Below are 23822 nucleotides of genomic sequence, written 5' to 3' on the forward strand. Positions count from 1 at the left end.
AAATCTTTGCAAGATGCTGCACACAAAGATGCCCTTACACATTCAAAAGATCATTATCTGCAAAAGATCTCTTCCTGCAATAGATCCATTCCTTCAAAATGCATTCATAGTCTATGAGATCTGCAGATCATCATACACACCTTGTTTAGCAGGCAATCATCTGCATATCATCTGCAGATCAGATCCACCAGGATGGATTTTCAGATCTGCAGATGATTGCCAGATATGCAGATGAAGTCTGTTAAACAAGGTGTGTATGAGGATCTGCAGATCTCATAGACTATGCATGCATTTTGCAGGAATGGATCTATTGCAGGAAGAGATCTTTTGCAGATAATGATCTTTTGAATGTGTAAGGGCATCTTTGTGTGCAGCATCTTGCAAAGATTTTATCTGATGGGGAGTGCAGCTCCATAGAATAGACTGTGTAGAGTATGGCTCTCATACTACATGGAATGGGGTAAAATTGGTCTGTGATCTTGCCTTTTCCAGAGACTTTTATCTCAAGTGTGTATGCAGCATAAGTCTATGACTAAAAGTATTAGAGGCAGAAGATCCGCCGGATATCCAGTTAACTGGTATTGTTTAAAAAGGAATAAATATGGAAGCCTCCTTACCCCTCTCAGTTCAATTGTCTTTTAAAATTCCTAAGCATTGGCAGTTAAGAGATGCATTTGATGTTACATACTTTCAACCAACAAGATTGTAATATGCAAATTAGAGGAGTCGGAGTTGAGGAGTCTGAGTCCTTGGAATACTAACCTGAGGAGTCGGAGGATTTTTGTCCCGACTCCACAGCCCTGTGTACAAACACTTTTGATACTCTTTCTTGTACAAAATGTGTCTATGCAGTATAAGCAAAGACCATTAAAAATTGTATTTACATTTATTTGTGAACGTGTTATGAGAAAGGTTTAGCCAAAAAATGTCTGGCTCTGCTTCCTATGAAGCGTTGATATGTGTGCTAGTGGAATTTTTTAGTTCAGCTGGTGACAGCTTTGGCAACTTACGCAGATAACCATTGTTAGCCAGCAGGCAGTGGGGCTCAGTGACAGAGCTGGCAAGACTCCTATCAATATGAGCTCGGTGTGCCAATTCTCGCACATAGGAGACACACGATGGCGTCTTACATCATCTTAGAATCATTTTAGTATTTGTTGGAAAGTTAAAATGTGCTTACATGAAAATATATTTTAGCATTTGAATCTAAAGCTTTACATTGTTACTTATTAGGGATGGTCCGAAATGTTTTCTACCAATGCCAATTCCACAGATTTCCTATTTCTGTTTTCCAATTTCCGAGGAGTATTTTTTTTTGTCTTTGTTTTCTCTAATTGGCCAAATGCTTCTAAGTGGCCTCGGAAAGTATTGGCCCATCAGAGAGTGCAGAATTTTACTGTAGTAATTGGAATACTGTGGACAGTTTAGGCCAATCACAAGACTCTGAAATACTTGGTAGTATCCAGGTCTTGTGATTCGTTTAAAATTACTTCGGTATTCTGTTTTTCGCAGAAAAATTCTGCATTCTCTGATTGGTCCAATGCTTCTGAGTTCTGAGATTGGGCTACAATTACCGAGTTGCGGTAAGGGGCTATTTCCACGGAAATCCAATTTCCGTTTTCCAGTTTTCGATAGAAATGCTGAAATTACAATTCTGGGGAGTCTGAATGAGCATCCCTATTAATTTTATTACAAAAGTCATTAATGTGCAGGAATTCATAGGACACTGTGCTTCAAAGAGTTTAGAGAAGTCACAGAAGCTATCTTCACACTTGCCCCTGGATAAATAAGGGCAGTTAGAAGGGGAGGGAACATGGCAGCTCCTATAGCCATTAGAAACCAAGAGAAACTGCAGGAAAAAAATGGTGCTTGGTTCCCTTTAACTTTCCATTTTAGTGCATACAGCTTGAAGGCATGCTACCTGCTCTGGCTGGTCCGTCATAGTGTGGACCAACCTTAATTCACCAATTCCACAAATGCCCTGCTAAAATGTGTAGGTTTTTGCCCCAAAAGAGACCAGATGCTGTAATCTTATCTCATAGTAAATATTGTGAGGGAGACAAATTTGCAGTTGGAGCGGTACGAGAAAGACTTCACATCCAAGGTGAGTAGGGAGAAAACGCTCTCCGCCGGTGATGGACCGAATTGGTCCACTGTGTAATCGCTGATCAAGGTGCCTGAGAGCATCAGGGTGCCGCTGTGCATACGCTAGATTCTTGGCAGACGCTGTCCTTATCGGCCGCATCAGCCGAGTTTCATCTAGCGTGTGTACAAGGCTTTAGTATATAGTTATACTTTTGCAGACTCTGGAAGAAGGTCTGGTGAACAATAGTTTAAGCCTCTAACTATTGTTCACCAGATCACCTTCCTGAGTCTGAGAAAGTATAATTATATACTAAAGACTTGTATACAGGCTAGATGAAACACGGTCGATAATGTATGCAAGGCTGTTTCTGCCAAGTAGCATCTGTACAGGTGGCCCCCTGAGGTCACTTCAAACACTTCAAAATCTAGCATCCCAGATCTTTTAAGCTACATACTCGCCTCCTGACCCAGGAAGATGGATGCCAGCGGTGTCCCATGACAAAGTACTCTCCCCGATCCATCTTCCTGCCGGTGGGTATGTGTGCCGTTACGGGACGGGGATTAATGAGACTTCAAAGGATTGGTACTCAGGGAGTCTTCAGGGATCTTGAAGATCCGATCTGCCGTGATGGTTGTTATTTTTGCACGATCCTAAACGACGTTCGCGTGATCACGCACCTGCACCCACGTCACAAAAAGTCGTAAGTCGTCTCGGAAAAAGGTAAAAAAAAAAAATCACAAGTCGGCTAGGGGCCTTTAGCAACAGCCATCATCTAACTTTACACCACCTGCTGGAAGCTGCTCCACCGTGCACCTCACTGTCCACGTCCATTGCAGCATTATGAGAATTGCTACTTTCTTTTAATTCAGAAATGCAAAAGGGTACAAAAATATGTAATCAACAACTTTAGATTCCTTTTTTTTATTAGTCACTAGATAATAATAGTTGTTTACTATAATTATCTGTTTTTATTCCCCCTCGACATAGAAATGAGCCAGATTAAGTGTAAATCTATTTAGCGGGATTGTGTTTGTGTCTTCACAGTCTTGCGTGTAACCCGTGTACGTGAGCTGGAAATCTGGCCCTTAGCGAAGCTTTGAAAAGAGAAGATTGTCAGGCTCTCAATATGGGAATCATTATAGTATATATCCCAGCGCATTCCCTCAGCTTGCATTAGTTTACCAAAGATTAATTTTTTGTAGGAAGCTGTAGCCGGCTAACGTCCAGAATTTAATCAAGATTTGTCAAATGAAAATATTTGCGTTGGCAGTGACGAGGAGAAGCCTTACATCGCCCACCTTCTTCTGTGGAGGCCTCTTCTAGAACTTGTGAGCTTATATGGTCACCTGTTGAACATCATATATGGAAATCTCAAGCCCGTAGCTCCTGGTTATTTTCTGCATATATTATATCTCCGTGGGAAAAATACTAAAATCTGCTTTCCACAGGCATTCTTGTCTGATAGGTTCTGAATAACATGTTTATTGGGAAAGCAGTGAGACATACCAAATCTGAAATAGATTTTGCTCAAACTGAAGTGTCTTGAGTTTAAAATTATTATGGTGGTTGTTGTTGGATATTTGTGTAGTGCTGGTATCTTCTTCAGCACTTTACAAAGCCTGTAGTCAGATCACTAATTGTCCCACAGACGTATTCACTATCTAATCCCTATCATAAAGTGCTTACATACTTACAAAGAATGTCGCCCACTGTGATCAAGACTGTATTGAGAAGCCATCAGGCTATAGCCTCATAACATGTTCAGTTGCAATAGACTGGAGAGGAGGGATGATGGAACAGTGCACGGTAGCACTATAACGAGGAGGGAGATGATCCAGAACTCCGGATTTCTTGGTGATGCATCTGGCAAACTGTAGACTTGATGGGTTCTTGACAAAGACTAGTGTTTGTACAAGACTGTAGTCATAGTCGGGTGTCCCTTCATAGTCTTAAACGCAGTTCACACTGTACTTATCCAGGTAAAAACCGTTTTTGATACATGACCCTTCATTCCGTTAGCGTGCATCAATGCATATTGGATACTTGCCCCAGTATTGGGATGGTCCAGAGGCTTCTCACATCCTCTTCTGCCCCCTACGTTGATGTCTTTGCCCCGCTTCTTTTAGTTGCCATGCTCCAATACTAGTATGAGCTTCCAAGTACTGGGCATGTGTGAAAAAGCTCTCTGCATGCCCAGTAAAAGAGGAAAGAAAGCCATCCTTGAGCTTCTTTGGTATACTGGGCATCCATGAAGCTTACTTACACATTTACAAGGGTGTTGTTCACTATTCTGCTTTGTCGATCACTAGCACAGCAGAACAGGCATGATCTGTTACTTGGCACTTTGTGTTCTGCCCTGCATGTGAGAGAGACACTCTCCCACAGTGCTCCTTGGAATTTTTGTAATAATTTACATACTAAAGTAAACTAGTATTGCTTAATAGGATTTACATATGGCAGCCTCCATATACCTCTTTCTTCAGGTTCCTTTTAAGCGTCAATAAACCTTATACTGTACAAAAAATATTAGATGCAAATGTTAGGGCTGTGGTCAACTAGTAGTAAATGATTAGTAAGGATCGAAGTTAAAAGAACGATTATAGTCATTTGAACACGTGCTCAAATGGGCCTGTTCGAATGTTTTGAATGTCTGAGCAAGTCTTATAGGACTAGAACGTGAGAGTAGCTACAGAAAAGTCTTGGAGCTACAAAGGAATGTTTTTGTTTGGCTCACAGTTACGGGTGACAGAAAGCTGCGATGCGATAGCTGACTGGGAAAGCAGTAAAGCAGTACCGTTGAATGCTTCACAAAACTATGCACAGTGTATGCAACTTTGTGTCCACACACTTTTTTTAAAATTATTATTTAGTATTTATATAGCGCCGACATCTTCCGCAGCACAGAATATATAATCTTGTCACTTAATAAAATAATATAAATGAGTGGTGCGCTCCTTGCTATGCAATCTTATGTACAATACAAATTTGCATTCTGTGGGTCGCTATGACCATAACCAAGAGTATGTCCCTTTAACAACAATATTCTTATGACAAAGTCTAGCGCTCAACACAGTAAGTCTTTTCTATGTAATAACAGTCCCAAATAGATCCTTCTCCAATCCACATCCAATCAGTATGTGAAACAGTCCATAAATGACACAACCAGATTGCGCTCACCAGATATGTAGGCTAACCGTATTACAGATTCGCTTATACGCGTTTGGCCCAGCCAGTGATATTCCTTCTGTTCCACTCTTCTCCTCAGTCTTCATAAACTCCAGTAATAATATAAAAGAATATATGGTATAGTACGTTCACACATATTATAATCATCACTGGTGGTCCTTAAACTCAAGAGTACTCGCGTAGGGTAATACTGTTTTATTAATATTAATATTAAGATTAAAAAGTAGTGCACTTACAAACTCCATATAAACAGGCGCATAACATAAAACTCCATAAGCAACCAGCGTCTCCTATCGTGCTAGACTCTGCCCAACTCATCAGGGACTTGGTTGCTAGCACTAAGGAGACGTTATTTGTAATTCCACCCTTAATCATGTGATGCGGACATTTCGGTACTGCCTCTAGACCTGTCTGTAGTCTTAACATGATTTCCACATAATTTCCATTTGTTTAAAACCTACTAAAATTAACTAAGTTGTTTTAAACAAATGGAAATTATGAGTTTACGGACATATTTTATGCTGAGGAAGATTGGAGGATACCGAACTGGGATTGAAAAGCATTTATTGCTGGTCTATGTTGGGTCAGCCATCTGGTGAGAGGCTTGTATTACCTAGTGGGGGGGTTCGCTGGCTTGGTGAGGAGTGTGTGGGAACACCAGCAGTGATTCTAATACCGGGTATGTGTGAACGTATTACACCATATATTCTTTTATGTCTTTACTGGAGTTTATGAAGACTAAGGAGAAGAGTGGAACAGAAGGAATATCATTGGCTGGGCTAAACGCGTATAAGCTAATCTGTAATACAGTTAGCCTACATATCTACAAGAAGGCCCTCAAAACTCAACTTTTCACTCTGGCCTACCACCCCTCACAATTGCTCTAAACCCACAGCTAAACTCTGGTCCCCTACCTCTCGTGTCCCTACCTCTCCCTCTAGATTGTAAGCCTTTGGGCAGGGTCGTCCTCTTTTGTGTCCTACCTGATCATGCACCTCCATTACTGTGCACCCATGCTATGCATTTGAGTGAGCCTAACTTGCCTAATCTCCATGCTCCCCTCCAGTGACTGACTAAACATTACCTTGTACTCATACTGTGCTGTGTGATCTGGGTTTCTTGTATTCCTGTATTGTCAAATTGCTGTTTGTCACCCCTAAATATTGTCTGTAACCTAAACTAATGTCCAGCGCTGCGTAATATGTTGGCGCTTTATAAATACAATAAATAATAATAATATCTGGTGAGCGCAATCTGGTTGTGTCATTTATGGACTGTTTCATATACTGAATTAGATTTGGATTGGAGAAGGATCTATTTGGGACTGTTATTACGTAGAAAAGACTTACTGTGTTGAGCGCTAGACTTTGTAAAAAGAATAATCTTGTCACTTACTGGTAACTGTCCCTCAGAGGGGCTCACAATCTAATCTCTACCATAGTCATGTGTCTATTTATGTAGTGCATATATCATAGTCTAGGGACAATTTTAGGGGGAAGCTACTTAACTTGTCTGTGGGTTTTTAGGCTATGGGAGGAATCCGGAGTGCCCCGGTAAAAAACCCAAAGAGGCATGGATAGAACATACAAACTCAGTGCAGATAGTGCCCTAAGAGTGAAAGCTCTAACCACTACGCCCCTGTGCTGCCCACTTTGACTGCATGTCTTTCTGGAAAGCTGACCAGAATACTAAAATAAAGGTGGTTTTCCAGTTGGAATTTTGCAAAGTAAAAACACTTAGTATGGCAAATGTTGATATACATTAAAATGATCATTACATATTGTCTTTGCATTACACAGACTTGGAGTTCCCCTTACAAATACATGATCCATAAGACATGTGCATTTCATTTACTTCTGTACATTAGAACGCAAAGTGCACTTTCTCAAAATAGTGAGGCAACTTACAGAGATATACGACTATGCCACAATAAATCCACAACACAGTATTACTGGATATGTCTATTCATACTATGACAAGCGAAAGTGCCAAATGACTTCATAAGAGTTGAGAATGGCTCTTAGATGATGTCATATTTAACTCTCCCCACGTATGTGACATATGGCCTAGCTACATTTATCTTGTCAGGAACAAATATTTTACTAAGCTTTAAATATAGGCATATGTACGAGATGTGTGAGAGACTCATGAAGATGCATTAAATTCAGGCTATCACCATCATGAAAAATGCATGAAAAACGCTAACACGTGTGATTTTTCTGCAATTATGACTTTCGTATTAAAATTTTAACGTGAGTTATTGTGCAAGGCATAATCAATTTTTTGAAAGTTCACATAGTCTGTAAAAAGCATACTGTTAGAATACGCTTGTTTTTATGATGTGGACTCTTTGCACCTCCAGCTTTCTTTATGCCCAGGTTGCATTTACACACATGGGCCCTTATTCAATTCACTTTTTTTCACTTTTTCTTCTAAGTCTTCTTCTAGGAGATAATTTTCATCTTCTGTTTAAAATAACTTTTTAGCACTGAGCAAATAAAAAAGTACCAACAAGTAGAGGAAAAAAATACTATCAAAATTATTTTGAATGTTTTCTTGATTGGTGGTGGATTAAAAGGTATTTTATTTTTAAGGTGGGAAATTATCTCCTAGAAGACTTAGCAAAAGTGAATTGAATAATTAAATCTAGCTGAAAATGTTTGCCGTTATTACTTGCACTGTAGATAGCCAAATTGCAGTATACCGTATGTAGCCAAATTAGGGGAAAAAATTCTCACAGAAAAGGTAAATATACTTTTAAAGAGAACCCAAACCGCAACATTTTACCAAAAACAAACATGCTAGCAGATCAGGTAGTGTCAATTACCACTGCTCCCCGACACCCTTGCATAAAGAAATCCATTAGTTTTGGTTGCAGAAAAAAAAATGGCCGCGATCCTGGGGTCACTACGCTGCAGCTCTGGCTTTGTGCTTCTCATCACAGTGCGCAGAGAGGCAGGAAAGAGCTGTGGAAGGGGTGGGGGAGAGGCAGAGTTGGGCCATTGATAGCTGGGGAAGGGGCGTTCCTAACGCCAGAGGGGGTGCTTTGCATTAGTGCCTCTCTTGCAAGGTATGCCCCTTCCCCTGCTAGTCTACCGAAGAACAGGGGGGCTGAGAGCGAACACTTTCATTCCAGAGCAGGAGACTTGGGCGCAGCAGTGAGTAATGTTGGCGCCGTCAGAAGACTTATAAAACACTATAATTCGGCCTCCAGCAATTTCTGGAAGCCAAATTATTTCATTCCCCACCATCCATGGCGGCCTGGAGGGGGAATAGTATTTAACATCAATGGGAATTTGTGCAGGAGCAGGATAAGCCATACAGGCTGTAATCCTGCGCCCAAGTCTCCTGCGCCGATTCCTCTCATATGCGGCTGAGAGTGGCACGGAGGGGACATAGAGGCATGGCATGGAGCAGGGAACATGCCTCTGCGTCCCATCTGCTCCACCTCGCTACACTTTAACTCTGTATAATTTTTTGTTGCTAACTTTCCTTTTTTTGATCAGAACCCATTTTTGACGTCTTGATGTCTTTTTTTGTTTTGTAGGTGCCGTGTTATTGGCAAGCATCCAAGGCTTAGCAGTGAATTTGGACCCGGTGCTGTACACATGGCTTCTGTACCAGCCACAGCGAAAGGGAGACAGACAGACCCAACAGGTAATGATTGTTCGTGCGCCGGTGTTCCCTAGCAATCATGGGCTCAGGTTCTCAATTGTATTCCGCTGTGTCTAACAAGGCACGAGGTTAGGCCTTTCACCTAAGCTATGTTAAACACCTAATCTGACTTAGTCACAGCTTTCAGAAGAACTCTGGGATGGAAACATATTTTGGCAGCTTTCGTGTAAGTAAAATCAACACCTAGATTGTATCTAGACACGATTCCACGATACTGGTCTTGGCAGAAGAACAAAAGACAGTAAAGCTCAAGTTCTCCTTTTGTTGCGATGTTACGAGGATTGTCTGCTGGGTACATGTTGGAATATACTTGTTTTCACGTGCTACCGATAATCCATCCATCAGGACTTCATGTTCACACTTTGTTTTTTTGTTTTCATGAGGTGTCTGAGAGAAAGAATGAATCACTTGTCTTAAGTTTTTCGCCCCATCTTTTTCTTCTTACTGTTAGCTAGAATTGAAAGCTTTGATTTCAGTTATGTTTAATAAAAGAAGGTGCAAAAGACCTGGATTCCTGTATTAAGATCCCCCAAAACACTCCAGTGCATCCAAAGTGATTAGGAGAGTTGCCTTAGAGAAACATAAGCTGTGTTCAGATTCAAATAGGATTCACAGCTCCTCCACTACTAAACGCACACATCTTTATACAAGACAGAACATTTACCGTATATTGCGTTTTTCTCCATGGACTCAAAGCGCCAGAGCTGCAGCCACTAGGGTGTGCCCTGTAGACAGTAGTAGTGTTAAGGAGTCTTGCCCAACGTCTTCTGTTCAGAGGCGGCACCATTAACCAATACGCTGTTCAGCCACTGCCTAGATAAGGTCTGTTAAAGTGGACTTGAACTCTTGCACAGGACAGAAGGCAAACAGAGAGAAATGTACTCAGTATTTAGTGAGTTTAGCCTGTCTAATTCCCCCTCTTCTCTTCTCTGCACTGTAATTTGATATCTCAGCTGTGTCAGCTCAGGAATCTCCTCTGCCATGACAGAGCAGCTAATTTGTAAACACAGAATATTAACAATATGTCTGCTTCTATGAAAGCAGGACATAGACACACTGCGGATGTATTGCAGGTTTTGTATCAGCTGTAACAAAGTAATGTTTTAGGTTTTTTGGTTTTTCTTTTAAAGGTTTTTATCATACTTCATATCTTTTAAAGCAGGGATGAAGTTCTTAGTTTAAGTCTGCTTTATTGGGTTACTCTACTTCAGTATAAAAATCCATACACAACTTTTTTTTTTTTGCTAAGTGCCATTTAAAGTCCACATGGGGGCTTAGTGAATAGCATTCTTGCCTTGCAGCGCTAGGTCCCTGGTTCGAATACCAGCCAGGTCAACATCTGCAAGGAGTTTGTACTTTGTCTACGTGGGTTTCCCCTGGTACTCTGGTTTCCTCCCATATCCCAAAAACATCAGATAAGTTAATTGACTTCCCACTAAAAATTGGCCCTGGACTACAGTAGTCATATGAATATGGTAGGGATTAGATTGTGAGCTTCTCTGAGGGATAGTTAGTGACAAGACTATATATACTTTGTAAAGTGCTGCATAAGATGTCAGCGCTATATAAATACTAAATAATAATGGCTTTTTTATGAGTCACAGATGCTTGTCAAGCCTCAGTGCATCTTACTGTAGGGTAGATGTTTTCCCAGTGTTTCTAAAGTATCTGGGATTCACAAGGAAAAGGAAAGAAGCCCAAGAGCCAATGGTGCAGTATGTATGGTTATTTGGACTTACAACAAAGCATTTTAAGAGTTTTATACTCACAAATGTAGGTTGCAAGATTGCAACCACCAACAGAGCTTGCAGGGAGGTGCCCGTCCCCATTCAGGCTTTTCAGGTACTGTGAGACAGGAACTGGATGGTAACGCTCCTCAAAGGTAATCTAAGGCCAGCTAAAATACCTCAACCTCCCAAATGGGTGTAACAATCACAAAAAGATATTTCAGACATTTGATTGATAAAATATTTAAACACAGTTTAAAAAGGAGAGGTAGTGTTGGTCTTACCTATCCTGAAGAATAAGGCCAGTAAGACTGGAATACACTAAAAATGGACAACACGATTCTCAGGACCTTGCCCGCTTCATCAGGACTGTACACAAGAGTGCCTTAGGTCCAGGCCAACCAAAATGTAAGCACCTCTATCATAGTACAAGTTGCTTTCTGTCCTCTTGAAATTAAGCAGGTGGGTAAGTCAATTAGGTTTGACCATAGGACTCCCAAAGTAGGAATGCCAATAGACACCAGGCTACAATATACAGCAGTGCAGTAGGGAAAATGTGACTGAAGATGTTGGTAAGGTGCAGTGACAAAGAACATGACAAGGTTGAAGCATGGAAGTTTCATAGATTTGTTTCTTCAGCTGCACAGTTTTCTACCCACCTCATCCATGTAAAGTGTTGTGCGCAAGAGATGGGTGGGACCTTGTGTCGGACACTATGCTGGCACGGAATCAGGAAATTTGAGTGCCTGGGGCTAATGGACTTTTTGGACGCCCCACAGGCAATAATGCGAAATGTTAGCTATTGGGCGCCAAAGAAGAAATTTGGGTGCCCTATAAATAGCGGGTGGTGGACCTATCCAATTCGAATTTTTTTATTTTGGGAAAGAGTGTTTCGATAAATATCGCGTTGACATTTGTTTTGATAATTCTAATAATATAAATTATTATTTTTGAACTTAATTATCTTAGAAACTGATCGCTTTTTATATTAACGTTATTTGCAGCGGAGAAAGGGGGTTTTAAAGTTAGGCCTCAGGAAGGGGGGTCTTAGGGTTAGGCACCACCAAGGTGGGTCTTAGGGTTAGGCTTCACCAAAGGGGGTCTTAGGGTTAGGCACCACCAGGGGAGGAGAGTCTTAGGGTTAGGCACTGCGGTGTGAGAGTAGGATTAGGTTTAGTTGTAGTAAAATATTGGTAATATTTACCAATGTTTTACTATGCTTATTACACCTGTACATATATTTTCATTTTCATTGTTATAGACAATATTTTGCGATATTATTACCCTTATTTTAACATACAGTATTTATTGTCGTAACTCAGATAAAGGTGAAGAAATGATATAAAAAAAATTGTAATAGACAATATCTTAAAATATTGGCTATATGCCGCGCCCTTTTCCTGGTGCCCTCATTTGATGCATGCTGCTGGCACAGCCTTGTGTAAACATGTGGTTCTCAGGAAGTGGGATTCCAAAGACCCCCATTTCTGAGCAGGGAGCTAGAAGGTGCAGGGGACTTGCATCTATTTGGATAGGTTCAGGTAAGCACACCTATAAAAATTATTTGTATTTAAATTTGGCAACTCAGTGCCAAAAGTAAACATAATTATTCACTAAGCAATGTGTACTTTGGATTTAGCTGTAAATATATTCAAATTCAAAAGTCTCTCTACAAATCTATATCAAATCATCTTCATAGATTGTAAGTATTTTAACACCACACATTAGGCGGACATAGCAGATGTTTACTTTGATTTTTCCTTTAAACCTCTCCATATGCTTGTGAGTGAATAAGTGAAGGCTGCCCTTTTATGGCTGTTTCACCTGTTGCTAAGTTGAGTGATTACTTCCAAATGAAGTATACACATTCCGGATTCCACGCATACGTGCGATCTATGCTCTTAAGAATTAATATTTCATTGCAGTAAACTAAATTCTGTACAGCTAAAGGGGTGCAGAGGAGCAATTCTGAATAACCTTTAAAACGTTTCCTAAAATAGTAATAGAAGCTGAGCTGAAGTGTGAAAACGGTATGTGATGGCATTGAGTTACAACATGATTTGTAAATTGATGGTGTGTCTCAATGCTTTCAAGTTTGTAGGGGTGGAGGGCCAAATGTTTCTAAAACTGCTTAACCACTTGAGGACCCACCCTTTACCCCCCCTTAAGGACCAGCGCTGTGCTGAGTGATCTGTGCTGGGTGGGCTCTGCAGCCCCCAGCACAGATCATGTAGCAGGCAGAGAGATCAGATCACCCCCCTTTTTCCCCCACTAGGGGGATGATGTGCTGGGGGGGTCCGATCTCTCATGCCTGCATGTGGCTGGCGGGGGGGGGCAGCTCAAAGCCCCCCTCCGCGGCGAAATTCCCCCCTCCCTCTCCTACCTGCTCCCCCCCCCGGAGATCAGGGCTGCACAGGACGCTATCCGTCCTGTGCAGCCAGTGACGGGACGTCCCCTGTCACATGGCGGCGATCCCCGGCCGCTGATTGGCCGGGGATCGCCGATCTGCCTTACGGCGCTGCTGCGCAGCAGCGCCGTACAAATGTAAACAAAGCGGATTATTTCCGCTTGTGTTTACATTTAGCCTGTGAGCCGCCATCGGCGGCCCGCAGGCTATTCACGGAGCCCCCCACCGTGAATTGACAGGAAGCAGCCGCTCGCCCGAGCGGCTGCTTCCTGATTAATCAGCCTGCAGCTGGCGACGCAATACTGCGTCGCTGGTCCTGCAGCTGCCACTTTGCCGACGCGCGGTATGAGTGCGCGGTCGGCAAGTGGTTAAAGTAAACCTCCGGACTAAAAATATACTCGGCAGAACTGAAAAGGCTTGGTGTTTCTTTAACAGTTTCACAGCATCAGAACTTTCTTTTTCGTACCAAAACATCATTTTTAGCTAAGCTCCACCCATCAAAGAAAAAAAGCCCGGCCTTTTTTTCCCTGATGCTGTGCAGAACATGATGGGGTTTCCTATGTTGTTAATCACGTTGCCTAGCAACTGGGAGAGGAGGTCGTATATGCGGCTAAGTGCAAATGTGAACTTTTGTATGTGGGTAAAACCACGAGAGCACTCAAGGAGCGAGTATTAGAACACATTGGCGACATAAAACACAGGAACGACACACCGATTCAGGTTCGACATCATGTTCTGGGGGATTCAGGAATGGAAAAGAAGCATTAGGGGGGGTAACCTCGACAAAAAATTAACCCAAATCGAGTCGAGGTGGATTTTTCGTCTTGACTCGATTGCTCCAAACGGACTGAATGAGGATTTCAATCTGGCTTGTTTCCTCTGACTGGTTCACACTTACCTACTAACAGTAATAAATCGGGCAATTGAGCAAGTATAAATTCAATCCATGAGCAACTGAGATCTCCATATATAGAGTAATCAACGAGAGATGGAGATTGGCAGTCTATGGGAGTAAGGGAGGTAGACTGATTGATACAATTGTGTGCACTTGCTGAGATGCTAATCCCTTTTATGCACCTATCTGACATAATGCACAGAGGCTGAGACCCTTGATACTACTCATATACCCATCTGGCAATCGATATACGCCACTTGAGGTGATGTGTTTCCTCTTCATGTTAGTCACAATGGGATCTCTATCCCAATGTGTATGGTGCAATTGCACAAATGTAAATACCATCTATTCATGTGGAGGCTTTGATGTCAAGTTTCCAGAGTATATATAGTGCATGGATGTAACCGATCGAATGATGGAGATTGGCAGTCTATGGGAACAAGGTAGGCAGATTGATAGATACAATCGTATGCATATGCTGAGATACTAATCCCCTTATGCACCTATCAGAATGACATAATGCACAGTGGTTGAGACTTTAGATACACTCTATATACTCACCTGGAAATCGATAGACATCATTCGAGATGATGTGTTATGTCATGTCAGTCACAATGTGACTTCTACCCTAAGATACAAGGTGCAAGTGTATAATTGTTACTGCTACTTATCTATGTGGAGGCTCTGATGCTGAATTTCCAAAGTGCATGTAATGCATGGATGCAATGCCAGCATTGCAGTGCTCAGATGAGCAATCGAATATACGTTTGATACATATCATGCGTTTATTTGTCACTTTGCATATGGATTGAAGCACAGTCTTATACGGACTAACAGCGCTATGCCTAATAACATGGGTTGTTGTAACCCCCCCCCCCCCCCCCTCCTTTTGGTATGTCTCTACAGCTGACTTTGTGATGTGTCGCAGGTGCAGTCGACATTCATAGCTTATAAGCTCGCCGGCTGCAGGGCGCATAGATACGCATCACTTCACACACATCAGAACCCTGATGTGTACCTGAACAGAAATGGTTAATGCATGTAGCCACGCCCTGTGGGTGTGCTTGTCCTCTCTCTCAGTCTATTTAAACCTGCACTGCAAACAGTGCCTCAGCTCTGACTTGGGCTATTTGCTGGGGGACATTTTGCTGGTGGGGGGTGCACTATGCTCATTGTATATATGTATAGCACTTTTTGAAAAAGCCGTAGGGTGAAACATGTTAAAGATCATTGTACAATCACTGTGTAAATAGCACTATCACTCCTCTATATGTCCTCCTGATATGTATATGTAGGTGATGGTCTGTACTGACTACAGGCAGCATCTGCTAGCAGTCTACATGACAGCTGATTGAATGCTAGTGGCTACAACCATCTCCTATACCAGCAGGGTTTTAAACCTTTATGTGGAATAGCTACACCACATTAGATGTCTTATTGTGGGGGATAAGCCAAGACCTCCACACTAGAGGTTTTATACATTAATTTGTGAATCTTGTTAGGCACGATTAAAGTTGTGTTTCTTTTACTGACCGTTAGGTCCAATAATGTGGAGCCAAATACTCCTATATTGATACTCAAAGGGCTGGTCATTAGTGACCCTGTGTTTGAGAGGTGCTCAGGACACAGGACAGTTGGAACTGTGTCTCATGCTCTCTGTCACCTCCTTTCAACCAAAAAGATGGCTGCCATCATGAAATCAAACATTTGCCTGTTCTTTTAAAACAGTGTGGGTAAGAGATTATATTACCCATCTATTTTAATTAACATACCTAATGTAACTTAAGGACAGTATGTTTCTTTAGGCTGAAGTTCCTCTTTAAATTGATTAACTGCCAATAAGTTTGGTAATTAGCTAAAAAATGTAATCTTTTGCTGAAGTGGTGCTCTATATCCTCCTCTAGCTGCATCTTTAGGGGACTTTCCACACTGAAAATCGCAACTGGGGTACACTGCGGTAGCGATTTTCATATGTTTTGCAGCGCACATTTTAGTGCGATTACGGCTGCAGTAAGCGATTGCATATCCTGTTGGGGCAAATAAAACTATGGTAAGATTTTTTTCAATGGGAGATCACATAACAAATCACATAACACCGCGTTTCCTATGATATTAATTTAACCACTTCACCCCAAGGCGGTTTTTACCCTAACGGACAAGATCGATTTTCACCTTTCAGTGCTCATACCTTTAATTTGCCAATAGTAGTGATCACTACTAATCACAATGAAGTGATCTATATCTTATTTTTTCACCACCAATTAGGCTTTTTGGGGTTGATATTTGTTTTCAGTAATTATTCTTTTTTTCTATGTATTTTAAAGGGAAAAACAAGGAAAAAATGAAAAATACACTTTCTCCAATTTCATCCTCTATAGATTTAATATAAACACTGCTACTGTGCATAAAACTCACAAATTTTATCTGCCTATTTGTTCTGGTTGTCACAAGATTTTAATTATGTTCCTAGTACAAAGTATGGTGACAATATAATATTTGGAAATAAAGGTGTATTTTTCTATGGTGTTTTTTCCCCCCACTATTTTCACATGTATGTGCACGCGCAGGGGGGCACACGTGCACACGCAGGAGGGCGCACGTGCACAAGCAGGTGGGCGCAGATGCACGCGCGGGGGAGCGTACATGCACGCGCACACACGTGTGCAGCGGCAGCAGCACTGTCTGACCTATGAAACCGTCCTGGAACCATTAAGAGGCTCTAGCAGGACGTTTTTATAAGTCAGCTTGTCATTAAGTGGTTATTTGCAAATGCAGGCAAACTGCAGCATTTACTAAGCTTGCAATTGGGTTAAAAGCCGATCGCATCACTCTGTACAGGGCATCACGATTACTATGTTAATCATGATAGCCTTGCGATTGGAAAAATACGTGCTTTGAAAATCGGATGGAATAGCTTGCAGTGTGGGAGTGTGTTCAGACTTAGCATAAGCAGAGCCTTCAGTAAACGTGAGTAAATATCTTGTTGATGTGAGCAAAGGGTGCATAATCTAGTGGAGGAAGATATAGATTCATTGCGAGGCAAAGAAGACTTCTCTTTTTTTGGTTTGAATATAAATAGTTTCAGCAGTTTTAAAGTAAAATTAAGTAAAAATGTGCTTAGTAGGTTAAATGCATACATAATGTACTTGTAATCTCTGATAAATGATAATGCACTTTTATCTCTAATGTGCAGTTCTCTTCGTGTCAAGCCTCTGCAAAATAAGTTAAAAGAAAAAAAAAGAAAAAGATATAAAAATTCCCAACAAACCAAAATGTTAGAGCAAACAGGGATGTAGGGAGAAATATAAAAAAAATTAAAAGCGCATAACTGAAGCAATAATTTTCGATATTCTACTATTGGGATTCGAGGATAACCGCATATTGTCATATTAATTTGCACCCATTTTTTATTGTGTCCCTTAATAAAGTCACTAATCAAGTGGACAAGTTGCGGACCATTTTGTCTTCACATAGCTTCATTTGGACTAGAGCTTCCAGGATCCAGCACTGTCCAGTACCAGGGGTTTGAGTGGTATCACCACTTCCATTCTTCATTTTTTTTATTGCATGTACGCAAGACTGATAGGGATCAGCACACACTATAGCTAGTTTAGTTCAGGCACTCCACATAGTAACTCTTCTATTCAGTGAGTGTGTCTAAATATATGTTTATTTTGCATACAGCAGAGGTTGTTTTTTTTTTTTGGTTTTTTTTTTATATGAATAGTTATTGCTAAAGATCATTGGGCTCTATTCACAAAACTTCTCGTATGACTTATAAATCAGTAATAAAAATTATGTCTGAATGGCAATACATATATGTAGTCTATGCACTGTGTAGAGTTAGATGAACATGTAAAGTTTACATCTGGTACACCATAGTGGATAGAACAGACTCACATTTATATCTGTGGCAGCACTTCCTTATTTTTCGTAATGCTGCAGCTTTGTGTCTCCCTCCCCTGCCCCTCCCTCCACTGCTCTCTACCTGCCTGGATCAAATTACTTACTTCACAGTGTGTAACAGAGAGGAGACACAGGAGAACTGCTGTAGCCTGTCTTAGCATGTCTGTTTGCTATAATTGTTATTTATCGTGTGTGATTTTATATGTCTTAGGGTTAAAACAAACTGTAATTTTTTTAATGTATGTACTCTTTAACTTAATTTTAATATTACTTTTCTTACCTTAATTATATTATATTTTTGCTCTTTGGGAGCTTAAACATGTAACATAGATAAGGTGAAAACAGGTGAGAAAGCTTTGTGAATCATGCCCATTGTCTTGTTAGTTCAGGTGGCACTGAACAGGATGGGAGTAGAGGGGGAAGGGCCTCGGTGGCATTTATGTATTTAGGGCGCTGGTAAATTTGGGCGCAGGGCAAAGCCATAAAAACTGCTCACCCTGCTCCTGCAAAAAGTCCTGGCGGTGTTAATTACTATTCCCCCTCTAGGCTGCCGTGGTCTCAGGGGTAAGACTTAATTCAGCTGCCAGCTATTGCTTGCAGCTGAATTACTCTGTATTTATAGTAATTAGGGCTCCGTATTTTGACTGCGTCCAAAGTTGATGTCTGAGCGCCGCTGTAGCCATAATGCACATTACAGCCTATGGAGGCATTTTATGCTGGATGGTGTCATGGTTAAGGGCTCTGCCTCTGACACAGGAGACCTGGGTTCAAATCTCGGCTCTGCCTGTTCAGTAAGCCAGCACCTATTCAGTAGGAGACCTTGGGCAAGTCTCCCTAACACTGCTACTGCCTATAGAGCGCGTCCTAGTGGCTGCAGCTCTGGTGATTTGAGTCCGCCAGGAGAAAAGCGCAATATAAATGTTATTTGTCTTGTCTTGTCTATGCGCCCTAATTTCCTGTGCCTTTTTTGTCTTGCCTCTGTGAGACAACTGATGGTAATACAGAGGATCATGTACTGTGCTACAGTGTGAAGGTGCCCATACACTATTTGATATTACCCACCAGATAAGGTCAATAGAATCTGCCAAAGATCGATGCCCCAACATGGCCACCCGATCGTAATTTTGGGCAGTAATAGCTTTAAATTGCAGATTCAAGAGGATGGTAAATTTGTGGTCGAAAGGGGGCAAGGGCACAACAGTATCCATTCCCAAGGTCTACAGTCAGTGGCAGGCCCCCCAGCTAATACTGTTCCCCCCCAGGGCCCTTGCAGAGTATTAGCTGCAATGGAGGGCACTCACCACTCACCTGTCTAGTCAACAAGCCTTCCTTCTCTCATCTCCTGGCAAACAAACTCAGTGACCCGGGGTCATGTACTTTCTCAAAATGGAAAGTGTGTGTTTTTCAGTGTGCATCAAGTTTTGCAGTGGGAACAAGGCTTAACTGTTCCCTGATGTGGAGCATGGGTACACTTCAAATGCCCTGGAACAAAGATCAGGACAAGGGCTGAACCTGTGAAATACTTACTGTAACATTTACACTATTCACCTGCTGTGAAGGAAGAGTGGCAATGAAATGTTTGTTTTCTCTTCTTTGCTTCCCCAGGCACTGGGATCCGCCGCTCTCGCTATGCCACTGTCGAGGAAGAAGGAGGATGAGGTGTCAGTTGGCAGCACGCCTTTGGCAAAGCAGGCATCGAATCAGCCATCTGAGTATGCCAGCAGCCCTGTCAAAACAAAAACTGTAACAGGTATGCTCTCTTCTTTAGCTGAAAAAATACGTATCGGGAGCTTTTAGTCGGTCAGCTGTGCAAACACGCTTCAGGTAGTTTTGGGATTTTCACAAACAGCCCCTGTGTTAGAGATTTAATGTCTCCATAATTAAAAGCCATCCGTTCTTATTATTTATGTTACTCAAGTTCTGTTTTTGCTTAAACATTACTCCTGTTTTGCTCATTTTGTTATAAAATAGCACATATGTATGCTATGGTTCTATGCTTTCTATGCTGTGGGCTCAAAACATTTGTTAGATGCTTACCTAACTTCGATCCATGTAAAAGTTGATTTTCTGTTAAGCTTTTTTTTTTTTTTTTCATTTTTAATTCAACACATAAGTTGAAGTTATGCTATGCATAAACCTCTCTGTAGACTGTGAACTGATGTACAATGACTAGGACAAAGAAAACTGGAGCATAAAAGGAGTTGTTGAGAGCAGCGAATCAGATTCTTTTGTTTATTTAACGTTACAGATTGCCTAGAAGGCTCATAGTGAACTAGAACCCTTAAAAGTATGTAAGGGGCTAAAAATGACCTTTTTAGCCCCTTACTCATTCCTAGGAGGTTCCGGTTCACCATGGGCTTGCTGGGTAATCTGTAACTCTGGGTGCTTCAAATCCTACTCCATAGAGCCACATGAATCCATTCCATACACTGATGAGGATCAACAAGTCTAGAACAGTCTGTATGCATGTTGAATTATTTTCACTCTGTAAAATTAACAAGTGACACATATTTGTATTCCAGTAGTTCTGGAGGTGTGTTCAGCTTTCAGGGACAACAAAAGATGATCTGCATATTTTTATTTTATTTATTTAAGTATTTATATAGCGCCGACATACTACGCAGGGCATATCACAGTCATATGCCTATGTATGTATTGTATAGTATAGTGCATGTATCATAGTTAAGGGCCAATTTAGGGATGAAGCCAATTAACTTATCTGTATGTTTTTGGGATGTGGAAGGAAACCAGAGTGCCCGGAGGAAACCCACGCAGAGAACATACAAACTCCTTGCAGATGTTGACCTGGCTGGGATATGTACTGGGGACCCAGTGCTGCAAGGCAATAGTGCTATTCACTACACCACTGTGCTGCCCACTATGCCACCATGCTGCTCAGCAGTGCTGCATTATGGGAGACATCATACAGTCACTCCAGACTGACTAATTGCAAATACCTTCTGTTTTGAGAAGGCACATTTCTGTTTTGCATTGATTATTCAAAGTGATCCTGACCACAGCAGCCTAATAGGCTCTTTTTGGTTGTATTTTTTTTGTAAATAATGTTACAAATTATTTGTCAAATAATTTTAATTGAGAGATTTGCATTATCAACAAAAGCAATGAAAAGGAGCAATGGAAATTAACAACAGTAGGTGGCTAAGCAACTCAAATATGAAATGCTGAGTTTTCAGTTCATCTTATGCAATGTCAGTACACGTCATATACATAAAAAATACTTTGACAGCACCTTTTTACCACAGATTCTTTTCAGCTATATAAAATGCAAACAATTTAGGCGTTTTTGGCAGTGGTTTTTGATCACCGTCAGCTACAAAAAGCGCTTTGCCAATAAAAATGTATTAGTGGTAACCCACTAGATCGATTCTGATTAGGCCAAATTGCAATTGCTCTGCCTGCAGACCGATGATCTAATCAAGAATAGGTAAAGATTTCTTAGGAGAAAAAGGGTATCAGGTACTGAATGGGATGAAGTTCAATCCTGGGTTAAAGTTCCTCTTTAAAGTAAAAGATTAATAAGGAAAAATCTATACATACCTGGGGCTTCCTCCAGTCCTCTGAGGCCTGATATTTCCCTCACTGTCCTCCTCTGTTGCCTCGTTCCTCCGCTATGGCTTCCAGTAACTTCGGGAGTCAGTACTTACTGCGCATGCGCCGCCTTGCCACGAGCTCCCCATCTACTGCGAAGGCAAAGGATACTCCCGGCCACGGGACCGCGACGGGGGAGCCCACACGGCTGCACGAACTGGCCAAAGTTACCGTGAGGATCCAGGAGGTGGAGGACGGCGGAGTGGGAGCGATCAGGCTGAAGGGGACTGGAGGAAGCCCCCAGGTATGTATAATTTTTCTTTTTAATTAATCTCAGGTACACTTTATTTATTTATTATTTTTGTCTGCACTGCTTATCAGCTCTGTGCAGCTTTTATGTGCACTTCAGGACACATTGATTACAGAAGAAAGATGGTGAACTTTTGTGTGTGTTGTAAGTGCAGGGGTATTGAATTCAAAACCCTTTTTTAAAAGTTTTAGCCAAATGTACCTGTAAGCCCCATAACGATGACAAATGTTTTTGCATTTAAAATGAATTGTGCCGTGTCGTTATAAGCCATTTTATTGTTGTATATTGTGTGTGGTTTAATTCACAAACTTTATTTATGGTACTGAAACTTCCTTTCTTTGTCGATGTTGGCAAGTTCCTTGCTGTACAGGAAGGTGCATATCACCACAGGAAGAAGAAAGCTCAGCCCTCAGTTTTAAGGGAGTTGCTTTTAGCGGTGCAGCACCATATTCTGGAACAGAGTTCTTCATCATTAAATGCAGGATAAATGTTTCCTGACAGAACACTGTTTAGAATTCATGATGAGTACAAATAAATATTTCATTAGACCTGCTGATCTAAAATATTTCCTTTGTACCAAAAATATTCTTCTATAAACACCAGCTGATCAGAAGCGAGAGCTGGCAATTACACTCAGCGGGATCTTCCCAGAAGTATTTAAATAGCCACGTTCTGTAACCCCCTGAGACTAGCGCGCTGCTCTCACATATGCATGACCTTTCATAATGGCTCCCTAATATAATAGGGCCGTTTTCACAGCTAAAACCAAAAGTGATTATGAGTAATCTGTTAAGGGTCTCCTGTAGGTTGTATAGATGTACGTCATCTAAATAGGTTTTGGTTTCAAATCCCACCGTGATTTCCACTATAAAGAATGTGTATTTTGTTTTCTTTCGCACTCTTTTTTTGGTGGTGATTGCATTTTTTAGTTTGTTAAATACAGAGGCAGAAGTGGTTTGAATAGGCCCCGTGTGTGAAGAAACCACTGACATTTATGTTATTATTCTTCAGTCGTGCTTCATGCACAGGGAATATGCTTTCTGAAAGGCCTCTTTCACACGGGAAACAAAAAAAGGGACACCGAGAGCCCAATATTGTGTAGCAGGGTGTGTAGCAGATATAATGGAATGTGTGCACAGTATAGTGTTATACTCACAAATGTGGGTTACCACTGTAAATGCAGGTGGGAAGAATTAGGAACTGACCCCACTCAAGTTAAAGTGAACCTAAAGCCACGGGAAAAAAATGAGATTAACTCACCTGGGGCTTCCCTCAGCCCCCTGCAGCCGATCGGTGCCCTCGCCGTGGCTCTGCAATGCTTACGCACCCGCCGGCGAACACTTCCGGTTTGGCTGTCACCGGCCGACAGGCATGGGAACGCGAGTGATTGTTCGCGTTCCCAGCCTGTATATTGCCCCCTATGCTGCTATTGCAGCCTCCTGCAGAAGCATCGCAGAGGCACGGCGAGGGCACCGATCGGCTGCAGGGGACTGAGGGAAGCCCCAGGTGAGTGCATCTAATTTTTTTCCCCGTGGCTTTAGGTTCACTTTAAGAAGTCATTCTCTGCAGATAGGAAAAAGGAGTAGCACTCCTCCACCAAGGGTTGACTTCACAATACGATAAATGTTGGAACAGAGGCAGCAAAACTAGATCAACTCGTTTTAAAATAATGTTTAAAAAGGAGGTAGGGGTGGACTGTATTTTACCATATATATCAGTGGGAACATTAGAGAAAACACCTCCCCTGCTCTCTGTTTCATTCTTATCTTCTAAGCTTGCTTCTTATTAGCCCTGGAAAAAATCCCCGAATGAGAATTCAGTCTGGCTTTGCTCAGAAATCTTTATAGCTGCGTCATTATAGCAGAGCCACAAGGGGGCAGGCTTGGGCTTAAAAAACAGCAGAAAAGACACTCAGCTATAATTATTTCTGAGCAAAGCCAGACTGAATGCTCAGTCGGGATTTTATCAGGGCTGATAAGGAGCAAGCTGAGCAGTTATAAATGAAACCGAGAGCAGGGTAGGTGTTTTCTCTAATGTTCCCTCTGATATATAGTAAAATACATGAGGGTGCTTCATCTCTG

At 41.6% G+C, this 23822-nt stretch overlaps 1 protein-coding gene across 4 annotated transcripts in view; it reads left to right on the forward strand.

The window, feature by feature from the left end:
• Window positions 1–23822, forward strand: part of VPS13B (vacuolar protein sorting 13 homolog B) — a 1202086-nt gene that overhangs the window by 438243 nt on the left and 740021 nt on the right. For all 4 annotated transcript variants that reach the window (XM_068237718.1, XM_068237720.1, XM_068237719.1 and 1 more), the window contains exons 20-21: window positions 8820–8929; window positions 19488–19632. In XM_068237718.1, the coding sequence (XP_068093819.1) occupies window positions 8820–8929; window positions 19488–19632 (255 nt within the window). The remainder of the gene's footprint in view (window positions 1–8819; window positions 8930–19487; window positions 19633–23822) is intronic.

The sequence above is a fragment of the Hyperolius riggenbachi genome, chromosome 5 (assembly GCF_040937935.1).
Source record: "Hyperolius riggenbachi isolate aHypRig1 chromosome 5, aHypRig1.pri, whole genome shotgun sequence".
In the NCBI taxonomy this organism is placed as follows: Eukaryota; Metazoa; Chordata; class Amphibia; order Anura; family Hyperoliidae; genus Hyperolius; species Hyperolius riggenbachi.